The sequence below is a fragment of the Ammospiza nelsoni genome, chromosome 3 (genome assembly GCF_027579445.1).
Source record: "Ammospiza nelsoni isolate bAmmNel1 chromosome 3, bAmmNel1.pri, whole genome shotgun sequence".
Lineage (NCBI taxonomy): Eukaryota > Metazoa > Chordata > Aves > Passeriformes > Passerellidae > Ammospiza > Ammospiza nelsoni.
The window spans coordinates 57,619,684-57,642,615 of record NC_080635.1 but is presented as its reverse complement, the minus strand read 5'-3'; the positions used below and the strand labels follow the sequence as shown (position 1 = coordinate 57,642,615).

At 41.8% G+C, this 22,932-nt stretch overlaps 1 protein-coding gene across 1 annotated transcript in view; it reads right to left on the bottom strand.

Annotated features, from left to right (window-relative positions):
• FNDC1 (fibronectin type III domain containing 1) overlaps nt 1-22,407 on the bottom strand; it is a 39,785-nt gene extending 17,378 nt beyond the window's left edge. The window contains exons 1-12 of the mRNA XM_059469204.1: nt 22,206-22,407; nt 21,719-21,817; nt 19,797-19,911; nt 18,524-18,711; nt 17,766-17,873; nt 15,389-15,577; nt 12,252-14,612; nt 10,369-10,502; nt 8,467-8,578; nt 7,113-7,502; nt 2,423-2,488; nt 485-646 (exon numbers count right to left, since the gene is read on the bottom strand). Of these exons, the coding sequence (XP_059325187.1) occupies nt 485-646; nt 2,423-2,488; nt 7,113-7,502; nt 8,467-8,578; nt 10,369-10,502; nt 12,252-14,612; nt 15,389-15,577; nt 17,766-17,873; nt 18,524-18,711; nt 19,797-19,911; nt 21,719-21,817; nt 22,206-22,407 (4,126 nt within the window). The remainder of the gene's footprint in view (nt 1-484; nt 647-2,422; nt 2,489-7,112; nt 7,503-8,466; nt 8,579-10,368; nt 10,503-12,251; nt 14,613-15,388; nt 15,578-17,765; nt 17,874-18,523; nt 18,712-19,796; nt 19,912-21,718; nt 21,818-22,205) is intronic.
• Nucleotides 22,408-22,932: the final 525 nt, after the last annotated feature.

Below are 22,932 nucleotides of genomic sequence, written 5' to 3'. Positions count from 1 at the left end.
CTTTTGAAGCACACATGCTTGTGTAAGGTGGGTGAAATCACCGAGGTTGAACAGAGCAGTGGAAAAGAATCAGGTCCCCCAGAGGAAGACTCACACCTACATGGAGACTTGCCCTGCTGGAACTGCTGGTGTGAAGTCAGATGCAGTTAAGCTGAACTGGTGTAGACACTCTTGCTCTCTTACTCACTTCAGCTAGACCAAACACAATGCAGAACACAGAATAGAACACTTACACTGAAAGAGTACAAAGAGGTTTTTACCGCTTCAACAAAATCATTGCAGGCCCACGCATAAACATGCAAGCATTGAAGCAAGGAAATAACTACTGCTGTTTGGGTTTCCAAGGTGGCAATCCTTAAAAGGACCACACACACGTCTACTGGATGTGTTTGTGCAATGGTCTCAGCTGAAGGGCTGGCCTAGCTGGAACAAGAATCCTTTGCAGCACAAGTAGCAAGCTAGATAAGGCAAAGAGCATCCTTACCAGTGAAGCGTTTCTTCCCAGCAATGTCATATTCTGACACAGGGCCAGTGCCACCAACACCGGTCTCTGGATAGACAACCTCCAATTCTGTCGTGGTAGAAGCAGTGGTAGTGGTGGCAGTGGTGGTGGTTGGTGGCAAAGTGCTCTCAAAAAACTCGTAGTCTTCAGAGAAAATACAAGATGAAAGTGTTAGCATGCTTCATCTAATTTTGGCTTAACTATGAGAAGGGAAATAATTCTGTCATGGCCACAGTCCCAAAGAAGTGCTACACACCCCGCCCAGTGGGGCTACTGCACGCTCCTTACAGAACTCTTTGTAGAGGTTGGTCAAAGTTCAGCCTTGCAATAGTTTCTACCAAAGTCATGGACAGAGAGAAGAGTCTTTGCCCCAGAATACTCATGTCACTGCTGATTTAGACCTCACTCACACAGTTAAACAGGACAAAAACTAACAAATGTATTTGTAAAGCAATATCCTGAATGTGTATCTGCCACCTCTTCTCACAAACCCCAAGAGAAGATGGCGCAGTAACTGAATCCTGGCCTAAGCCCTCAGATGTCAAAGGAAGTAGAGAAGGGAGAGAAAAAAATTACTTTCTAAGAAAACTCAGTGTTGCAATTCTAAAGCCCTAGAGGTGGTTCAATACTGCTCTCAAACCCTCCTGTGACGGGAGGTGCGGAGTCCGGAACTTTCCAATTGTGGCCATGAAGGAAGGCAAACTGTCCCACATGAGCCTCATTACGTTCAGTCCTATTTAACTCAGTGTTCTTTGAAAAGCTGCTGTGCTACCTGACTGGCACACAAAACGAAGGGAAAGTAGCATTTGGCAACTCTGCCATGACCTCATGTAGGCTGGGAAACTCAGCTCATGTCCTTGAGTGTTTTGTGCTTAAACTGCTAAAGCGTGTGTTTTCTGCAGGTGACCTGCACCTAAGGGGAGGCCTGGGAAACGACCTGTGCACTGAGTATGAAGTGATCAGCATTAAAAGTACAAATGTCTATAATATCTTCCACTCAGCTGCTGCACTCTCTTTCTAAATGTTTTTCTGTTGTTGATTAGACTAAAGATCCAGCACTACAACCACAAATTAAAAAAAACTTTCATTGTTCTAGAACCATAAATTCTACTAAAAAACTTTTTGTGTAACTGAGGTTTGTACTAATCCACTTCCATATCTGGGGGCAGGAGCAGGAATTTGAGGACTAAGAGGGATAGAACATCCGATGTCACGGATAGCAGAAAGTGAATTTCAGTTCCAATAACTGAGAATTTGCATTCCCTGTGCAAACTTACAATTAAATGCTGTGACTTGACACTTCCTCTTTAGCTAAGGTTGTTATGCCCTTGATTACAATATCAAGATGGCATGAATCTAACTCTAAAAAATTATTTCCCTCTTTTCCTTTAATCTGATTTTAAATCTCTTTGATATAAATTCCACATGAATTAAGCAGATTATTTACTTTATATGTAGGTGATCTTATTCAGTATGAGCATGCTTAATTGTCCAAATGCAGACTACACATTAAAGAAACAACTCACCAAAGTATTTTGATTGTTCAGGGTTTGAATGTTATCTGGATTTTGTATTTTAGAGGAGGCAATTGACTTTGACGGGGCTGGAGTTAGAAGTTGTACCAGAGAAAGTAAATCTAGGATTGAAGCAGTGTCTGTATGACACAGCTCTGAAAAGTAATTTATTTCCTCAATAGGTTCCTGTTAGATTGCAGGACTGATAGAAAGGGACTTTTATGTCCAGAAACAGATGGTTTTAGATCCTTTCTCTTCACATGTAATGCAGAACCATTTTCCAGCTCAGCATCACTTGCTTAAGCTCCCATTTACCAATCTGCCTCCTTGAACCCAGTTCCAAAGAAAGAAGACAGAGAAAAAGGCAATATGTCACTTGCAATAGACTCCTACAGTTAACCCATACCATCATCATATATCACATAAGCTTCTGGAGTTGCTGTCACATCTGAATCCAGTCCTGAGAATGTATCTATTGACAGAGAAAGAAAAAAAAAATGCTGTAAGAATTCAATAAAATAATTCTGGAATAAAGTTTAATATAAAAATATTTAGCCAGTGTAATTGTAAAGAAAAAGATAACTTCCTGGGTTCCAAATAATGCAGTGACAGTCTGCCCTGTACATTGAGAATAACAGATGAGAAGCTGCGTGCAGTAGTCAGGAGTTTTGCTGGGGAAAAATGGGCTCAGGGCTACTACATAAAACTAAGAGTAACCACCTTCCAGAAGCTCTGCCCCAGGCCCCAGCTGCTCTGGAGCAAAGGTAGGCTGCCAGCAACTATATAAAGATCACATCTGGATTTGACAATATTTTATAGTCTCAGAAGCAGCAAATGTGAAAACATTATATGCCAAAAAAACCAACCAAGGAATTAAATATTTCTACCCAAATATTTTTATGGAGGTATAAAAACAAACAGCCCACAGAGCCATGACATTTATAGCCCATGTCAATGGTCTTGCAAGAAATGCAGCCCAAAAGGAAAGGATTTGTAGAATGAAGTAATTAGTGCTGGATTTTCTGGGGTTTTACTCTGCACTAGCTCTACTCTGATCCTATGGAATGGCTGCCCATTACAGGTTGGGCCACATAGGTGTAATCCTGAAGCACTGCTCTGCATTAGTTTCACCCAGCATGAATTCAGTTCAGGAAATCAGAGTGAGATTGCTCCAGGATGCAAATGAAAGCACAGCAAGGACAGATGATTATGAGGTGCACATCAAAAACTCTCTACTGATGCACCCCAAAACCCAATGCAGATGCACCAATAGATTTCCCAGCTGACTATTCCGTGATATTATCTCATTATCTCTGCAGGACATGAATCCAGCACCAGATACATCAACCATCAAGTACCTCATCTGTTGAATCCCAAAGGTTTTCCTGCACACTCTGAGGAAAGTGTTTCTCCACATTATTTAGGGAAGCCAAAGGGTACCCAAAGCTCAGCACAGTCATAAAAAGCCACGCAAACAAAACAAAAGCACTGTGCTGTAACCCACTGCAGGCACCATCAGAAGTCTCCCACGCAATGCTGGGGCTGGGGAGTGGCCAGCATTGGAACAAAGACAAGAGAAAGACAGCTTTGACCTCCAGACACTTCACACACGTTGGTCACACTCCTGTAACACTCAGTATGGAAGCAATAGTGTTATTTTCAACTAAACCAGAACTGCAAATAGTGCAAAGTTTCAACTGCCAATGTTAAAAACCTCACAAATATAATCTGAACGATACATTTTAATTTTGCTGATTTTTTTTTTTGGAACCAACAATTACTGTATAACTGCTTTTTTTCTCCTAAAATAATTTTATTTTAAATACACTGCGTGATTTTAATGCCAAAATATGCTTTAAAACATAGGAAATGGGTTCATTCTTGTCAGACTTTCATATATGAGAATCTGATATTTCCTCATGGTAGACTTCTGCAGCACTCTTCAGGAGATGATCCCCTTGGAAGTCACTTGTCTTCTCTGAGGGCAGTCAGTCCCAAAGTAGATTCTTTGCTGAATTCTGCACATCTACCCACAACTGGCCAACATCAACCAACATCTATAACGTATGCACTTACCTTTGACTGCCTATATCCAAGGAATAAAGAGGATCAGATATGCAGAAATTTGAAATCTTCCATGAGCAGATTTCAACTCATCCATGAGTATTAGCTAGTAAGTCCTTGGCCTATGTACAGCCCAGCAAAGCCAAATTTAATTTTCTATTTTTGTACTCAATTTCAGTTACTGTGCTTGTTTAGCATTAGCTGTGTCATGGTGACAATAAGAGTACTCTCCAACAGACCTCTCATTTTATTATTTTCTGTACACACTCCAGCTGCAGTTCTTCACTTTGCACCATCACCCTTTGCTGAATCTCTTGAGTAAACCCTGCCTGTAATAAATGGGGCCAAATCTTCCTATGACCACTTGCCACAGACTTTTGGCATCTGTAAGGATAGTCTAGCTGTCTTATTCCATCACTTGATTTTATCACAAGTAACGCGTGGTTAAGTCTCCACCTGTTTTTTTGCTTTGTGAGCTCATGAACAAAATTGAGTTGATTTCACTGACAAATCATGCTTGTGTGGCCAAACTCCTCCTTGAGAGTTAAAGATTGATGAATATAGTGAAAAGCTGGTAATAAATTCTGCTGGATCAAGAAGAAATCCTGACAGAGATAAAAGAATTTGCCAAAGCTTAAGTAGAACATTTGGAGCTGGGTTTTGGCACTTGCAGACCCTGTTTGTGAATAAAGCCCTTAGCAACAAATATCAAGCTTTGGCAGAAAAAGTATTTCACTAAACAATGTGGAGTAATTTCTAGACTCAGATTAAAGGGAAAGACAAGATAAAACTATAATTTAAAGTAATTTGGAAATGGTCAAGTGAAAATTGCATTGTTTTGATAACTGAGTAGTAGTTTAGCTCTCTTGAAATATACACTTCCATTGTTAAACAGTAACAGCCATCATTAAATAAATACCACAAAGATCTTTACTTTTCTAGCAAGTTCTTTGTGGAACAGGCAGACTGTTTTCCTGTGTTTATCTAATCCTGAAGCAGGTCACTAAGATTTGAAAAAATTGAAAAAGTCTCTTCAGAGAAGCTTTCCAAATTCCCAGGTAGGGACTAGTATTGTCGAAGCTATAAGATAATTAGCCTTAAGAACCAGGTAAGAAGCAGAAACCCAGCACCATCGTTTCAGCCTTCCACTGTGAGGCACTGGCAGACACACTGTCAAAATGCCAGGCACTTTATGAGTTACTTCAAGGCCATTCTCATTGAACACACAGCCTGACTAAAAACTTAATTTTCATTCGTGCCTCTATCAAGTTCAAAGATTCAACAAGCCCATCTGGTAGAAGGCAAAAAGCAGAATTTTTTATGTGTTCAGAAAATCACATGAAAATTCCCCAGCCCACAACTCTGCTAAACCTAACACTGCAAAGGATTTTGTTGCTCATCTTCTGGAGGCTACCTTCAGATTTAACCCCAGATGTATGTCATGAACTTCTACTGTTCTTACAATGTGAATTCTCAGAAGAGGTCCTCCAGGTACCAAATAGCACAGGCCAAAAAAGAGGAAACGTTACAGGATGTAATCAACATCTAAGATAAGCAAAAGGAGCTGCGGGGTGTGGGAGGGATTCTAACTACCAAAAATCATGGCTCCCTTTAGGCAACTTTGAAAGTATGAGAGTGACCATATATAACAATATTTGTAACACTTTTGTAAGTACAATTAAGAACTATGAACTTTCTATAGGGAAAAGCAAAACTCTTCATATTAATATTTAATGATGATATGATTTTTACATGTGTGTGTGTGTCTGTTGACATCCGTGCATATCTACACATGCAAGCATGCTTCTATAACTGCACAGTGTCAGAGGTGGCTAATTTTAATAAATACTAACACTATAACTCATTGTAATTTTACCTGCACAAGGAGCTGACATCTCTCACTCATTAACTGTCATGGGCCACGGGTAAGGGAATTTTGTTTTCTGCTTCTGAGATCTTCTCCCAGGTCTTTCCATCCTTAGACTCACTGTGAGTTGCTGGAGCCGCACCTTTCTATATCACTGCCCTTTTCAAAGTGATAGTTCAGCTTCCTAGGCCATGGTTTCATGGCCTACTTGTAAATCTACTTTGACTTAAGAGACACAGGTGTATAGGAGAAAGGTAAAGGGGCTTCACTAGACATTAAAACTGGCTGCTGCAGTTGTCAGATGTCTGACTGCCAACCAGCTGGTAAAGTTATGGCTGTGCTGCTATTGCCCATTGGTAGAATGAGTTGAGGATTAAAATAAGCAGCTAACTCACTTGCAATCCAGGTGCTGAAAGCATAAAACACCACAGGGAACAGGCTCAACACCAAAGGACTCTAGTGCATTTATATGTGTTTACTTTGGATTTCAGTTTGGCACCACAACCTAAGCTTTTATAACAGCAACAGCAAAAAATGACATGCACTGACACTGGTTCATATCTTCAGATATTAAAGAAATTAGTGTACAACTCTCTGCCTTATCTGTGCAGAGCCTGGGTTGCCTTTCACCAGCTTCATCTGTGCTGTGCTGCATTCCTGCTAGACAATCTATCTCCAAGGGCTGGCAAGAGAGCAAGAATCTCACTTTGCAAATGCTGTTTCCACCATGGCTCAAGAGAGAGACTTTTCAGAATTCATTGTGATAAGCGAACACAACATAGACAAAATGTATAGCTCCTCCAGCTCCTTCCCTGGCCTGAAATGGAATGAGAAAAACTTATATGTAATTGCTTTGACCACAAAGCTACTGGTTAGACTTGTACCCCTGTGAGTGAACATATAAAAGTGGATCCAACACAATGTAAGAAATTTGCTGAAAACAACACAATTTCACAAAAAACCTCAGCTTTGGTGAAAGTTGGCATTTGCCAGTGAAAATCCATTTATCACCCAAACACTTCTTCATATGCTGTAATCTCAGCTCCTACCTTATCAAATGGACCAAAATCTTCAGAGGCAGATTCTTCACCATTCCACATCTGTGTAACTGTGCTGAGACAAACAGCACAGCCACGGGAATTCAAACAGCACAAAAGGAAATTACCTTCTGCATTGCACTCTGGCAGGCCATCCAAGCCCAGGAGCAAGTTGCCTTCATCATCATACTCCCCGTAGGTGCCTGGAGGACAGGTGGGTGCGGGTTTCTCGGTGGGTTGCTCAGTGGTGGTCGGCTCTGGAGTGGTCGTGGTGCTGGTGGTGGTTGTAGCAACAGTTGTTGTAGTGGTTGTGGTGGTGGTCGTGGTAGTTGTTGTAGGTACTGTTGTAGTAGTAGTTGAGGGAGTGGTTGTTTTCTTAACCATCTCAAGACCAATGAGAGGCTTTCCTCCAAGGCTTATTATTGGTTTATCTTGTGCACTCGCTACAGGTTTACTAAATCTGCTATGTCCAAACAAAGGTAATCCATCAGGACTCACCATTGGAGCACCCTTTTCATCTAAGAAAGAACAAAACCAAAAAATCTCACCGTTAATCCACTTCAGGTTTATAGGATTAAGCATTACTGTGTTTTATCACAGTAGATGCCACAAAAGCACTGAATAGAGTGAATAGAGCCTTCTGTAAGTAAACTAACAGAGAAGAAGAGTGTTACTTAGGAAAGAGCCATGGCTAAGGAAGCTGGAAAATGGTTCAGAAGAACCTCAAAAAAACCGCAGTGGTGTTCACATTTTTCAACTGCTTGATAAACACTCCAGGGAGGATTCATTTCAGAATCACAATGTGCAGACAATAATGGCATTTCATCTAAGTCACTCTCATCAACTAACTGTTGATGAAATGTATGATGAATCCATATTCTGTTCCTTAATGTCAAACACATGCAAGGAAAATCTGGGATGAGCTGGCAAGATGCTATCACTGCAGATAAGCTTGTGTGCCAAATTCTGGTACTGTAAATATTCATGGTGGCCAGGTTAACAATGGGCACTGAATTTGTATTCAAGAGATCTGTACAGATGGACTGACATGCAAACAGCAGTCTTCAGAGAACACAAACAGGGTTTCTTACTATTTGTGGTCAGCTTTAGAAGAAAAAAATGAAACTAACACATCCATATGGCTGGTACAGTGCTAGCAGTGGGAAATAATTACTCCTATGTAAACAAAGATATAAACAATCATCAACCCTTATTCTACTCATCAGTCTGGCTCAGCTCTGGCTCAGTTCTGCAGTCCTTTCTAATGCTATACAAGTGAGATGAACTTGAGTGATTCTTGGAGTCTCACCGGGTGACTCAAAGCCTCCCCAGGTCCTGCAATGTGCTGACTTGAGGTACAAGCCACTCCAAATGGCTTGCAGGGGACCTGGGGATGCCTGAAGCATTCAACAGCTCAAATATTTGTACCATATGTACAACAACTACAGAGCTTTTCTCTGTAAGAAGGAAGTTGTAACTTACCAACAATTGTACGTCCATCCCCTCCTAATTTCACTCGGAGAGGGTTGCCTTGGGAGTCTTGGAGGTACTTTCCTTCAGCATTTAACACCAGCCCTCGGTCAAGATCTACAATCTAAAAGCAATAGATGGACTCAAGTTTAGCTAATGCAAGAGGAGGTGAAAATAAATTCAACGGAATTTCAATTTGCAGAAACAGAAATCCTGGGGAAATTCAGACTCTAAGTGTGATGCTTAGGAATAGCTACAGCACACTGGAACTTTTAAAACTTAGTGTATAGTAATCACTGAAGTACAATTGCTGAAGAAAGCAGATTCCCAGGAACTGGGGTCCAGAGCTGCACAGTCATATTCATATCACCTACTGTAGCTCTCGTGTGCAAATGAGCAAATCCTTTGATTTTCTTGGGCTGCACCACTCCTAAGGTGAATTCCTGTAATACTGATTTCAGTATGACGCTGAGTCATTTTGAAGATGGGATTTAGAATTATGTCTAACTAAAAAAAAAATTAAATGTTAGACTAGTTACTTTATTTTGAAACAGTAGTAAAAACAAAGTAGCTAAGATTTTAATTGGGGTAGGAGACTGAAGAAAAGCCTCTGTCTCGTAAAGCAAATATGTCTGAGAGCTTGGACTGAATTCCAGAGCTAACTGAAGTTAAAATTCAGTCCTTTTTGCTATTTCAACCCAAAATAGCTGAACTTTATGCTGTTTTAACCTGAGGTAACAGACACAGCCACAGAACACAAAAATGCAAAAGGTGTTAAGTACTGTGAGGAAACTGGGAAGGAGACAGAAACAGCAATTCCAGTTTGGCAAGACAGACTTACATCTGGTGCTGAGAAAAAGACTGCAGCAGGAAGGACAGCAGATTATGAGATCAGTCTCTGAAGCCCTCCAGGCACCAGATTTGGCATAGATCCTCTTGCTTTGCAAGGTGTTCATCCTGCTAGCAGCAATGCCTTCCCCTCAAGAGGCAGAGATGCCTCATGGCATTCCAAGGACCTCACTAGCCCACTTCCCGGAATCCATTTGAAGGACTTTGGGTATCCCTGTCAAAATGCCTCCCTTGAATGTGACACACCTGATGCACTTTTTAATGTTCCTCTAATGAAAAGGGTAAGACTGAAGTGGCCATAAAATAAATGTGTTTATGTGTCATGCCAGGTGCAAGCAGCTCTGCTGATGCCAGGGAGGCTGATCACAAAATCCTACTGCTCAGCTCTTGTGAAAACATGCAGGAAGCAACAGCTCCTTCCCTTGCTTTCCTTGGTTAAAAACTCATTGTAAAGGATGTTAAAAGACAATGTATGGGCATGTACACAGCTTGTGAGGCTTTCCTATCAATGGTATCAGAGCTCTTCTGCATATACCTTGGGAAACATGAGGAAACAAAAATCTACATAAGTGCATTTAAAGCATTGTGACAGTTATGGAGGCACTTTTTATTTCAGAAGTCTTGCTCAGGAGCTTCTACCTGGAGTGAGAGTCTGGGAGAAGCATTGCTGAGCACATCTTTCACAGCAGCTATTCCAGGCAATCTCCACTCACAGTGCACAGCAAAGAGCCCACAGTGTCAAGAGTCCCCAAGCCACTGGGGAGCACAAATCTCATTGACTTTGATGAAAAAATGTTTCTCTAAATTTAACAGGAGCAATGTTATGGTTTAAAATTTAACCCATCAGACTGAATTTAAATTTAAATTTAAATTTAAAATGTTAAAATAACAAAACCCAGAATTTGTCTTTAGATTTCAGTGGAACAGTGGAAACTAAACCACTAAGAATAGCTTCACTTTAAAGCTGCATTGACTGAGGGCACTGCTTGCCTGCGTTTTCTTAATGAAAATACAAGTACAATAAAAGGTCAAAACATCTTGAATTTAGAGAGAAGGTCACCCTACCCACTTTGCTCCTTGAGGGCCATTGATTACTTTCTGTCCGCTTGGTTTTCCATTATTACCAGGAATTACTTTACCATTTCCATTTCCGTTTCCATTTCCATTTTTCATTGTAAGATTTGGTCTGCCATTATAACCTGAAACAGGGAAGAAAACATACTATTCTGAAGAAAGCTGTGCAAGCCATATTTTAAATTGCAAGTAAATGCATTTTCTGGCTGATCTGAGTATAAACAAGAACAGAAAGAGGCCTCACCACACTCCACAAACCAGGCACTCCGTTTCTTCTTGGAGCAACTGTTGTGACACTGTCAGATTTTTGCAACTGACACAAGAATCTGAAATTGTTCTTCTGAAGAGGTTAAACACTCATTGTTCATCTCTATCTTGTTAATTTGGTCTATTTTTTTTTCTTAAGAAAGCAGGGCAACATTTCTTCATGGCACTACAGTCATTAAAATGTTTGTGATCTTTGTAAATGATCTTTCAGACATGAGATGAAGGAAGAAACCATTATTAAACACAACCACTTGTTCAGTCATCCTTATACAAAGTTGTAGTGACAAACTGAAATGAGAAGGCATAGGAATTATCTCTACTCCTATATTTTTAACTTGGAAAATGAAGGAATCTCCTTCTCTAGCTAAAAAACTACTGCTAAACAGAAGTACAGTCATGTCAGAAGTGGAGAAGCAGTAGCACTGAGCTGTAGGCGCCCCAGCTCTGAAAGGGTAGCAACTTTCACATCTTATCTCAGAGACTTGCTTCCAGAAAAATATAGTGGGAAAAAAATATAGACCGGGAAAAAAAATTAACTGAACACTTGCTGGCTATAACTTCACAATTGCATTGCTGGTAGTAACCTTAAATAACCTCCATAGAGAAATCTGTTATTTTTTTCAGTCATACATCTCATCCCCCATGGTATTATTCAAGGTCTACTCCCACCTTAAAGATCTTTAAGCTGGTGAATCTCTACACAACACTGAGTCTGACTAAAGCATATCAGATGCAACAGCCCAGATATACAGTCCTCATTGTGGAACAGGAAGGCCACTTCAAACCAAACATTACTACCTACAGAAAACACAGAAGGTATTTACTAAAACATTCCAGTCACTAAATACTATTTTGGATGTCCATGCATTGGAGGGAGAAAAGGTATTTCTACCTAGCAAGGTCACTGAGGCTGTCAGGGATTTTCCACAGGTGACATGAAGAATAAATACCTTGATCTGTAGTGGACCCTCTATTCTACTAGGTCTGCAGATATTCTGTCAGAAACAAGCCTCTAACTTTTGGGGAAATCACAGCCATAACGGTACTAGATGGTCTAGCTGTGATGGGCAACAGGTATAGGCAACAGATATGGGCAATCCTGAGCTGCTGGTTAGAAAAAAGAGGAAAGTGACTTAAAAAATCATCAAAGAAAACATGGAATGCCAGGGCATCATGAGGAAACACTTCACTGTCTAGGCATGGGCAAGGTGGTACTATGGAACCTACAAAGGGCTTTTAGCAATCCATGATGAAGAGCTATGTACCTGAGAGGCTGGCATATTCTGAGTACAAATGAGCTTTCAATGAGCATTTGGTGAAGTCATTGCTCAATAAGGAACTTTTCCAATTTAGCACCTAACTCTGTCACCCTCTTTGCGGATCATGGGATCCTGTGCAGATCAGACCACAGGAGAAAGGGTCTGGGGCACCACTTTACACCAAATAGGCAATATCCCCAAGAACTGGGCTTCCCAGCTACCACCAAAATAAAAAGCAACGCATTATACTAAATAATTGAACCTGTATCCTGCTGGAGGACTTTTCATCTAACTGCTGACTCTAGGAAAAACACAATTAGTGACATTAGTACAACAAAGGCAGGATACCTGGTCTATAAGGAGGTCTAACAAATTGGCGCTGGGAAGGGCTCCCTAGCCTGGAGTTCAGTAGTCGCTGACGAGGAGATGAAGTGGAAGAAACTGCTGGAGAAATGGTGTGTGTGGTGGTAGATGCAGAAGAACGTGGCCAGACAAAGCTTGGTTTAGATGGGGTATGTTTTTTAGAGGACTGAGTAGTCTGTGATGCTGTGGCAGAGCTTCTTGGTGATTCAGGAGGAAACATTTTTAATATTGAAGGTTTTTCCATCTCTTCTTCTTCAGAACTTAGTTTGTGAGGTAGAAGAGTGTCCATAGATTTTCTTTTATTGCTAGCAGTGTCTTCATATACATTTTTGTTACCTCTAGAAACAGAAGGGGACCGTTTTGCAGCCAAAGATGTGGGTTTCTCTTCCATTTCTTTCTGATCATATTCACTGTAATAATCATCCTCTTCATTAGAAACTGACTGATGAGATTTAGATGAAGAGAGGGAAGGAACTTTTTGAGGAAGTTCAGTGTTAGACATTTTTGAGGGCAACAAGCCCTTTTTTTTCTCTGTTTGGGATGCTGTTCTTGTAGCAACCCCTGAGCGAGTAGGCAACGAAGTTTGTCTTGAAGTGTGTGACAGCCTTTGATTATACTGGCTGTCTTTTGCTGTATCACTGGCAGAACTGGAGTCTGGCTGAGTGTGTTTTGGCTTGTAGGAAGGTACCTGAGAACCTGTCTGCTGTTGCTTTGATTGAGATGAACTTGAGCTTCCCTGAGAGAAAGAAGCAGATAATCCCCTAGAAGAAGACACCTCTTTAAGAAACACAGAGTGCCTGCTTGCTCTGTCACTGCCTTCTGTTTCATCCTCATCATCCTCTTCCTGCAACTCTTCATTACTTTGGGATGAGACGGAGCGGTGGGATGGGAGGCGTCGGCCCCTTGAATGCAGGATGGAAGGACTGGTTTGTGCCCTCTGTGGAGGCTCTGAGTGGGAAGTCTTCTCCACTGGCAGCCGAGAAGAGAGTGTCTTTCTAGGCAAAGACTCGCTTGGTTTTGATCGAGCAAGCTTTTCTTTTACCTCTTGATTGCCCTGCTCTTCAGGTTTGGATTTGGAAAGAGATGACTGCAAATGAGAATGTTTTTCTGGAGCAGCTGTTTGGCTTTGTTGTTCTTCTGAGTCAGAGTGTGGTGATTTTTCACCATATGTCTCTCTGGAGCGAGAATCAGGACCAGGATTTCTTCTCTTGGAATGGATTGCTGAAGAAGACTGCCTGGAAGAGGGCAAAGAAGGAAATAAGGGGTTTTCCTCTTCTGAGTCCTCCCTATAATTCTTATCAACATCCTTTCCATTGGATTTGGCACTGGTGGAGGAGCGAGAACGAGGTGAAGTGTAAGCAGGAACAGCAGACCTTGATGAGCCTGCCGCCGCAGCTGATTTCGAATCCTTCCATGTGCGGGAACTGGAGCCTGAGGATAGCCTTGTTTGCTGTGACCTAGAACTTGGTTGTTCTGCTCTGTCCTCTGCTTCTTCACTGTCAAACTCATTACGGCTATTATGAGCGTGGGAGCCTGCTGATTTGGAAGCAGGTTGGTGTGAACGGCCTAGAGAGCCAGACCTACTGCGATGGCCTGAGACAGCCTCGTGAGAGACAGCAGACTGCCGACTCGATGGCGAGGCCTGGCGACCGGGCTCTGAGGCTTTAGAAGACGCTTTCACCAGCACGGGGTCAGGCTTCCCTTCCACATTACTCACAAGACCATTACTTTTGGCAGGCAGAGGCTGGGAAGAGGACTTAGAAGGCACATTGTTGTTGCTTTGCCTCAACTGTTTGGTTTCATTATCTGTGTATCTGGGAACGGACGAGGCAGAAGAGTGTCGTGCTGAGGATGGTAACAGTGCTGGTGGCTCACGTTCCTCTGTGCTCTTCTGGCTCGACACCTCAGATGTGTGGGTTTGGACAGACACCCTTCCTGAGGCAAGGACAGGGTGGATTGGCCGACTCGGGGACAAGGGTTTAATATTCCTCCTCTGATCCTGGGCTTTTGGTGGTGACGTTGTAGCTTCCTGGGATGAATCACGATCATCTGTCACCTCAGTGGATTGGAGGTCAGATTCCAGCTCTCCTGTCTTTCTAGAAGGTAACTGAGATTTACTTAGGACTCCTCGAGTCAAGATTTTGTTCTTATACTCAGAAAGAAGACTCTTTTTATCACTAACACTAGGTGAATGAACAGGCAGCTGCTTAGAAGAAGGTGACAGCTGGGCTTTTGAAGAAACAGAAGAACTTTGAGAAGGAGATGAGCCAGCATTCCCAGTCTTTTTAGCCTCTGAATTATCTTGGATATTTGTCTTTTGCTGAGCAACTGAATCCTCATGAGCAGCTAGAGGCAAAAAGAAGTGTTTATTTGCAACAATAGAAGATTCATAAAAACTGACCAAAAGCAGAAAACACCCAGGTAGCAAGAACAAAACTTATGAGAATATGGGACAATAATTATTACTGCATTAACCAGGCTGTGGAGTCCAGCCAAGATAAGTTTTGGGTTGTAGGAAGGTACCTATGTGGAATTACTGTAGCTTGGGTAAAACTTAGAACAATTAAAATGAAATATCTAAAATTAGGAACTGCAACACCATTTCAGGGGAACCAAATCTTCAGCAGAATTTAGTCATGTGGATGGCACGGTGCTGCATTATCCCATGTTAGGCTGTGGCCCATCTTTTTAGCTAACCCAGCAAATATTCTGTCCCTACAACAGTAACTTTTTGGCAAGAGCCAAACACAGGGAGTAGTATCTAAGACACTAAAGTGACTTTTAAGAGTGGGAGCTGTCAGGAACAGAGTAGTCAAAACCCCAGAGCATTGCACTCATTGGCTTTTGGATAACAAGAACACATAGTGTTGTCATAGATTATGGCATGCATTTATTTAAGACGCTAAAATGTCCATAAAAATAACTTTTTGCATGCTGCAGAGTGACAAAGACTTATTTGGGCAATATAATGATGAAAAGAGCAAGCAAAAACAATACCAAGGAACTCAAATCCCACAGGTCAGACAGCGTGCAGAGGAGTTGAGTCAGTAAGAATTAACACAGCTGGGACCAAGGCAAGAGAGTAGGTGAATTACAGCACTGGTTCATGGCTTGGTGCTCACCTGCTGGGATGGCGACACTGAAGGCTTTTGACTGAGGACCCGGTCCCCTCCTGTTTGCTGCGCGAATTTTGAAAATATAGCGCTCCCCAGCCTGCAGACCATCTATTATGGCTGATGTTGTAGCTCCAGAGTAGGTGATGGACTTTGCTCCAAATGGCTTGAGAGCCGGGGCGTATGAAAGAATGTATTCTGAAATGATTTGGCAGACGGTTGGAAGGAGGAAACTGAAAACAGTCCTGTTTCCAGCGCACAGACTGTATGGGTAGGATGAATTAGAACGTGCATTACTAAAATTAATACACTGGCAATGCACGCCGAGTCAACAGCTGGAGTATAAAGACATGAGAGAGAGATACACGTATATATGTAGGTTAAGTTGAATATTTGTTCTTATTCAGAAGAGATACTTCTACCAGAAAACATCAGCGCTGCAGATTTGCCAAATGGTAGCAACATCACATCTGTCCAATAAATTCTAAATATGACACACTGTGCTTAGCCAGAGCTAGGGTAAAACACCATGGCAGAGAGAGCAAAGCAAGGTCTGGTTGCCACTTTGAAACTCCCCTTGCTCTCACCTTCGAGTTTTGAATTACTGTGATACCTGTGCTCTGTCTTAGCTTTCTGTGTAGAGAGAAATTTCACCCCTATAGGAACAATTCTGGGCATGAAGAGGAATCTTCCCATTATACTCCCAAGAAGTGCAGGTGAAATGTCAGATATGTGCAAGCTCTGTTTTCTTTTCAAATCCTCTGTAAGAGGCACAGGTATCAGACAACACCAGGGTTTTGATAATAAATTTCACAGGCTGCCAGCTTTCTCTGTCTACACAAAAACCCACAATAATACCTGAGGAGCCACAGTGCCACAATGAGAAAAATCTAGAATATAACAACATCTTTTTTTTTTTTTCTGAAAGTGACCCCATATTTATTGTGTTAAGAAATAAGGCATGCACAGTTCATCAAAATCAAGGGAAAAATCATTGATATTTTATATGCAAATAAATTTAATGCTCCACTGAAAAACAAATCAAGGTATCGGAAGGCACGAATCCTTTTTCTTTGAATCTTTTTTCTTTTCCTTCTTTTTACACAAGCATTGCTTCCATAGCAGAGACATTGGTGTAGCTTCTGATAACTCTTAAATGACTACTGGAGAACACCGTTTCCCATTATTTTAATATGTGGTATAAATACAAAAAAGGACAGGATTGAAAAACAAAAGGATCAAAAGAAAAAAATTCCTTATTACCACATGGTATCAAAATGACCATGAAATGCTAATTCAGTAATTTTATTTAGCCAGTAAAAATATCTTGTCATTTATTTAGTTTAAAAATAAGACATCTCCTGTAACACTTCATACTCAAACAATGATATATTAGATGTGTATAAGCATTCAGCCCTTAAATATTAGGTATCTTTATTGCCTTGGATGAATGATCTAATAAGAATGCAGACAAAACTGCACAAAGGGCTACAGATTGGTCAAAATTAGGAGCAGACTTGAAATATCAGATAATGTCCCTGCATGACCCTTCTTACAGAAATAATGATTCTTGGACACAACTGCAGCTCCGTTGAAGTAATTGGCAAGATTCTACTGACTTCAAAAAGGGAAGGAATTCCACCACTGTCCTGAAGAACACATAAAGCAGGTCTTGCAGACATGGTGTACCTCCCTCCAGGCCAATGATTTTTCAAATCCTGAAATGCTGTAGCGCTGATAAGGGACCTCCAACAACTTGTGCAATTTGAGAACACAATCTCGTTAACCACTGAAGAACAGGAGGCTAAAAAATCAGCCTCATTTTCAGAGGGAAACAGGGAAAAATCCCAGAAAGAGCTTTTCCTTTAATTCTATGCAAATCTTAGCCAACTGGCAAACTATCTTTATGACTATGTCCAATAACATTATAGTACACAAGATTTATGTCTGAGATCTTCTGAAATCAGATTTGTGTTTGCTTCTTAAGCTGAGGATTTCCTTCCATGACAAACTAGAAATAAAACACAACATAAACTCACTCACTTTCTTGGCAACTACCCAACTTTTTCCTCTACAACTAATTCTTTAAAATCCTTCTGGAAACTTCCTTCTTGAGCCTCATTTTGACCTGCCTATTAATGGAAGAAGAGATAAAATGTGCATGCATGATACCCCAGGAACCTCTGTGACATGCCAGGCAGACAGTGACAGTGGCTTCTCAGTGGCACTGTGGAGACACTGGGCTGGAAACATGAAAATCTTGCTTAGGTTTAATCAAATGAAAGAATCCTGGCACAGCCAAGGTTCCAGCTTACTGCAGGGCAGCAGTCTGCCTTTGAGAACAACAGCTCCTTGAGGGAGTTAGAAACCAACAGTGAAGACTTACCTTTGACTTTTCCTTCACTCTCTGGAAGAGCATCCCAAGATGCTGCTACAGAGGTTGGTTTCCCCTTTAATGGCCAAACATCCAAATTTTCAGGTGCGCTGGCAGGAGCTGGGAAACAGCCATACACAGAAGAGGCAAGTAAGAATCAGCACAGCATACACCTTTTGCTCCATAGCAGAGATTCCTATGCAGCTACTTCAAAGATAAACGTGAAGAGTACACATGGCTCAGGTCCATGCTTGTCTCTGTCACATCTCTCTCTCAGACTGCCATAGCAAAATTTTATTCCATAATTTTAAGAAAAGGAAGTCTACACAAGACTGCTATGGTGGCTTAGCCAGAATGACACGGTAATTTGTTTGTTATGGAGCATTTCCCTGTACAAAGGGGCCTGACAGCTTCTCCATGGTGGAGGGAGGATTTTAATTTGTTGTCCACAAAGAAGAATGGAAGCCAGGTTGCTCTTCTCAAAGGAAGGGGCACATATAGCTGCAGGGGTCCAAGGTGATGAACCATCCCACAAAAATACCTAAGCCACTTCCCCTTGTTCTCCTTGCACCACAAGAGCAGCTGAGTGCACTCTCCTGGTGTGCTTCACTACCACAGGGATGCAGGCAGCAGCACTGAGGCATTTCCCACACTCTCAACCCTCTGCTGCCCCAAGCAATCACTTGGGGCTGGCTTTCCCTAAAGTCAGACCTGTTCCACAGCTCAAACCCTATGCCTTGTGTTTGCCCAAGGACCCTCTGAATGCATACCTGCCTCTGGGGTCCGCTGGTAAACAGACACGCTCCATTTGCCTTCCTTTTCTCCCTCCAGGATCTGGATGGCAAACTCATACATAGTGTCTGGCAGCAGGTTCTCCACCAGTGCCCGCCGGTTGGGCACCTGCTTGTAATCCCACCTTGCCGATTCCCCCTTTTCCCGATAGCGAACATTGTACTGCCTGGCACCAGAAACACAGGAAAAGGAAAGTGTTCATGTGGGAGCCCAGCAATAGCAGAACCAGAGTGGGACAGGGATGCTTTGCCCTCAAGTAGCCTGCTGGAGCTTGGGGAGGAACCTACCAAAGTGCAAACAACAAAGTACCAACAACAAAACCCTGCATGTTTTTTTCCTTTCTCTAATGGAGTGTGATTGCTTTCACCCCAAAGGATGGATTCTCCAAGATGGTTCTTTCAAGATTCTTATTCAAAACTGAGCCAGGCATGCTGGGTGGTTCCACACCCCTATCTCACTGCCCCATGGCCATGAGCATGGCTGGATTGCTGGCAGGCCCTTGCTCCCAGAGCAGCACCAGTGGCTCAGTTCCCATCTGTCTGCCTACATAACTGCTTCCACAAAGAAACAGAGAACATCTAAAATTACTAGTTTTCCTGCTGTGACTCTCAGGGCACTTCAGCCCCAGTTTGCACAGCTCTTCAGTGTTCCCAGGCCGAGAAACACAATCCAGTGCTTTCAGATCTTTGGCAGTTTCCAGCCCATTTCCTTGTTTGTTTTGGTCTCCAACTGCTGCAGCATGCTGCCACAAGCCAAGCTCTCACTCACAGGAGCCCCAGCCTGCTCAGCATCAGCTGCATGGGGTTCCTGGAGGGTCAGAGGATGCAGGGTACAATGATGGGTGTCTTTCCCACTGCAGTGATGTGTCTTTCCCACTCCACCCACAGCATGGTCATCTCAAAGCTGTAGTCTGCTTTGACAATCAATCCAACACTTCACCTCTGCGGGCTGTGCCTTGTCCCCCACTCCTTCTTTGCCCATGCATCTTTGGGGATTTGCTGGCTGTGGTGGTGTACCAACACTGGAATAGCCAAATAAATACCAGAGCTGGTGCTGGCAACATTTCAAAAGAGAGGTAAACCCCGGTAGTACAACACTCACACAGGTCTCTAAATTCTAATGAGCAGGGCGCTAGGAGGCAAGCTAAATTTTTCTCATAACCAACAGCAATTAAATAAATGCAAAAGCATTCAGTAGAGCATTGGAAGCAGTTCCCCTTCAGTACTCATTTAAAAACCCAGGACTAAGTACCTATTTGCTGCAACCTTCCTCTTTTCATACAGTGGGTCAGTCCAAGTAACAAGCACAGACTGAGAGGACATAACTCGAACAGTTATGTCTTGTGCCACCTCCACTTCTTCCTCCTCTGAAAAGGCAAAACAGAACAGCATATCATTAACAACACTGGAGTTCTCATAAAAAACAGCAAATGTCTTCAACTGATGCAATAATATTCACACAGCACAGTTGATTTAGAAATACAGGTGGGAGTAGAAAACTAATTGCATTGATTACTGATGGTATTTCATGGAAAAATAATTTCTTTTGTTAGTTGTGTGTCAGCAAGACTACAGTACTAATACATTCTACAGTCCTTCAATACTCTATTTGTCCCCAAACTGTTACCCACAGCAAATGTTTTCTAACATACTGATATTCACCATCTGCAGCAAATGCACTGCTAGAGGTACCTGGAGAGCAGAAATTTTGTCTTAAAGAAAATTCTGAGATTTTAAAATCGGGTTTCATTTTGAAGAGCAATAACACCTTCTTCAAAAATTTTTTTACAAGGGATAATTAGTGTCTATTTAATGTTTTTGAGTGCTTCAAACAGGTTGTTTGAATTCAGCTTTAATTTATTTATGGTGTACAAGAAAAGAAATTTAAAAATAATTCAAGTGGGCTGTTTTGACATATCAGAGTACCTTTCACAAATAATTTACAAAATTTTAAAATTAGGTGAAACTAATTTGATATTTTGAGATTTTTAATTTTGATGAGGTTCCCTTTTCTATCTGTCCATCACAGTTGTTTTAGTCTAGTCTATCTACTGGCTAATGAGAGATTGAATATTTTTCCTTACCAGTGTAATGACAACTATTTCCAAGGCTCCGAAAGGCACAGAATGTACAAGGCACGACCTTCCAGACAGAGTTTTATAGACAAGTAACATTGGAAAAAATATCGATGTCTCAGGAAAGGAAAGGAGCCAGTAAACTCTGGAGGATGATCTCAGTCTCTAGAGATCTTACTCATATATGACTGAAATTCAGGGAGAGATTGCCCTTCTCTTCAGCAAGAGAAGGGCATTAGCCCAAAACCCAGCACTGCCTGCACAAATGGCAGGCAGCAGGGAGCCACGTTGCCCCTCTTCCATCAGGTTTTTAATGCACAGGGTTTTCATACAGTTCCAGGTTTTCAATGCCAAACAGCTACCATACAAAATGGCCAAGACGACCCATCTACTACCCACAAGTAGCTTAGGGGGCCTGTTGACAAAGTTTTGCAATGGGAGCACCTGAAGAAAGAAAGTGAGCATGAGAAAGGAAAAGGTGTGAGATGGGATTTCAATACAGTTCAACCACAATTCTCAGTTCTGGCATAGGTGTTTGTCACCATCAAAACCTTCTAAACACTTTGCCATTCCCATGCCATTCACATCACAGTGTGAGGGGGTGAAAAAGCACACTGGTATGGAGATGGTTCAGAATCTCAGTCATCCTTTTTAACCGTGGCATGCAATGCAGCATGCAATCACTTCTTTCCAATAGAAGTGAAAACTTTTGCTGGGTTGATGCTTCTGGTAATCAACACCTCAAAAAAGGGGTTATGGATCTGAGAGAAAGAAGGCATATCATTTTGGGGGGCCTGGCTTTGATTTAATCAAGTCTTCTCATGCAGTTACTGCAATGCGTAACATTTGTCAGTAGACAGAGAGGAGAAGATTAAAGAAAAAAAAATAAACAGGACTTCAGAAACTCAACCAACCATGTTACAAAATTATATTATTTTATTAATCCTGCTTGAATTAGAGACATACATCCAGGTCTTTACCACAAAGAGAAAAACATAGTAGCTCTAGCACCAAAAGACTTTCCATGTAAAAATCACAAAGCTATCTCTTTGCATCCAATTGTCTCCACTCATTGACAGTAGATGTGAAAGAAACATACCTGTGACTTTTCTTTTAGTTAAAGATGACCTATAGACAGGTTGGCTCCTTCCTTGTGAGCCCCTTGATGGTAGTGAAACCACATGAACTGATTCAGAGGCTGTGCATGCAGGGAAAAAAACAGAAGGTTTCCTGTAACCTTTTTCATTTATAAGAAAGAATGGATTTCAGAGTGGTCCTACCACATGCAAGCACAATCTGAGCTATGGCTCTTCTCTCCACCCTTTCCCTCTGGTGTTAATACAACAAACTTGCACATGGTGTCTCTTTAACATAGCATCAAGTTCTCCTATAATTTCTACACAATTCTCTACATAATGCCCTCACTCTGCTAAGATACAGGACACAATTATAACAAGTGTTTTCATTTATAGGAAGAAGGGGTTTTGATACCTAGAACAGCACATTATCTGTGCTCACCTGGCAGCTGCAGGGGACTACAGAAGCGTGCTAGCTAAGCCAGGTGCTATCAGGGAAATTTCACTCACCCAGTTTTCTTGCTTCCTGGTTTTGTCGCTCTTGCGGCATCGGGGTGTAGCTCATCCTTCGGTTGCTCTCTCCATATCCACGGGGATAGCCTTGGGATCTGCTGTGTGGACCCCTGAAGCCTGCTCCATAAGGGGGTCTCCACCGAAAAGGTAACTTGCCATCTGGAGACTGGGCTCGCGCTCTCAGAGGTCTGCTTGGCATGCCTCTCTCTTCACAAAATAAGCAAACACACACACAAACCCCGTGAGAGTTACTATGGAGCGCATGATATCACATTCCACATATGTCTGTTGGAAGCACATCTATAAAGATCAGAACAAAGGGCATAATTTTACAGCTTTTAATTGTTTCTGTAAAACCAAATTGGAATAACAAGAAGATTTCCAAGTGGGATGTACAATACTTAACAGTGCCTTTTCCCAGGCCCTTCAGACAGACTGGTGCAAGACCTTGAAAGTGAAAACACATCATAATACAAGGACTCCTGCCAGAAACTGGGGATGTCTTGTAGCTTTCCTGTTTAAATCTTTTCCTTTTTCTTTTTTTAAACCCTCTTTCCCCACTTCAGGCACACCGGTACCTTATTTTTTTGGGAAGAGCTAAAGTTCAGTGTAAAATGAAGCACAGAACAGTTTTACTATTAAAAGCAGGTTCTTTTCTCGTAAACCCATCTCTAATTGTTCTGTTCTCCAACAGAGGCATATCTAAAATATCTGTTCTGCACAT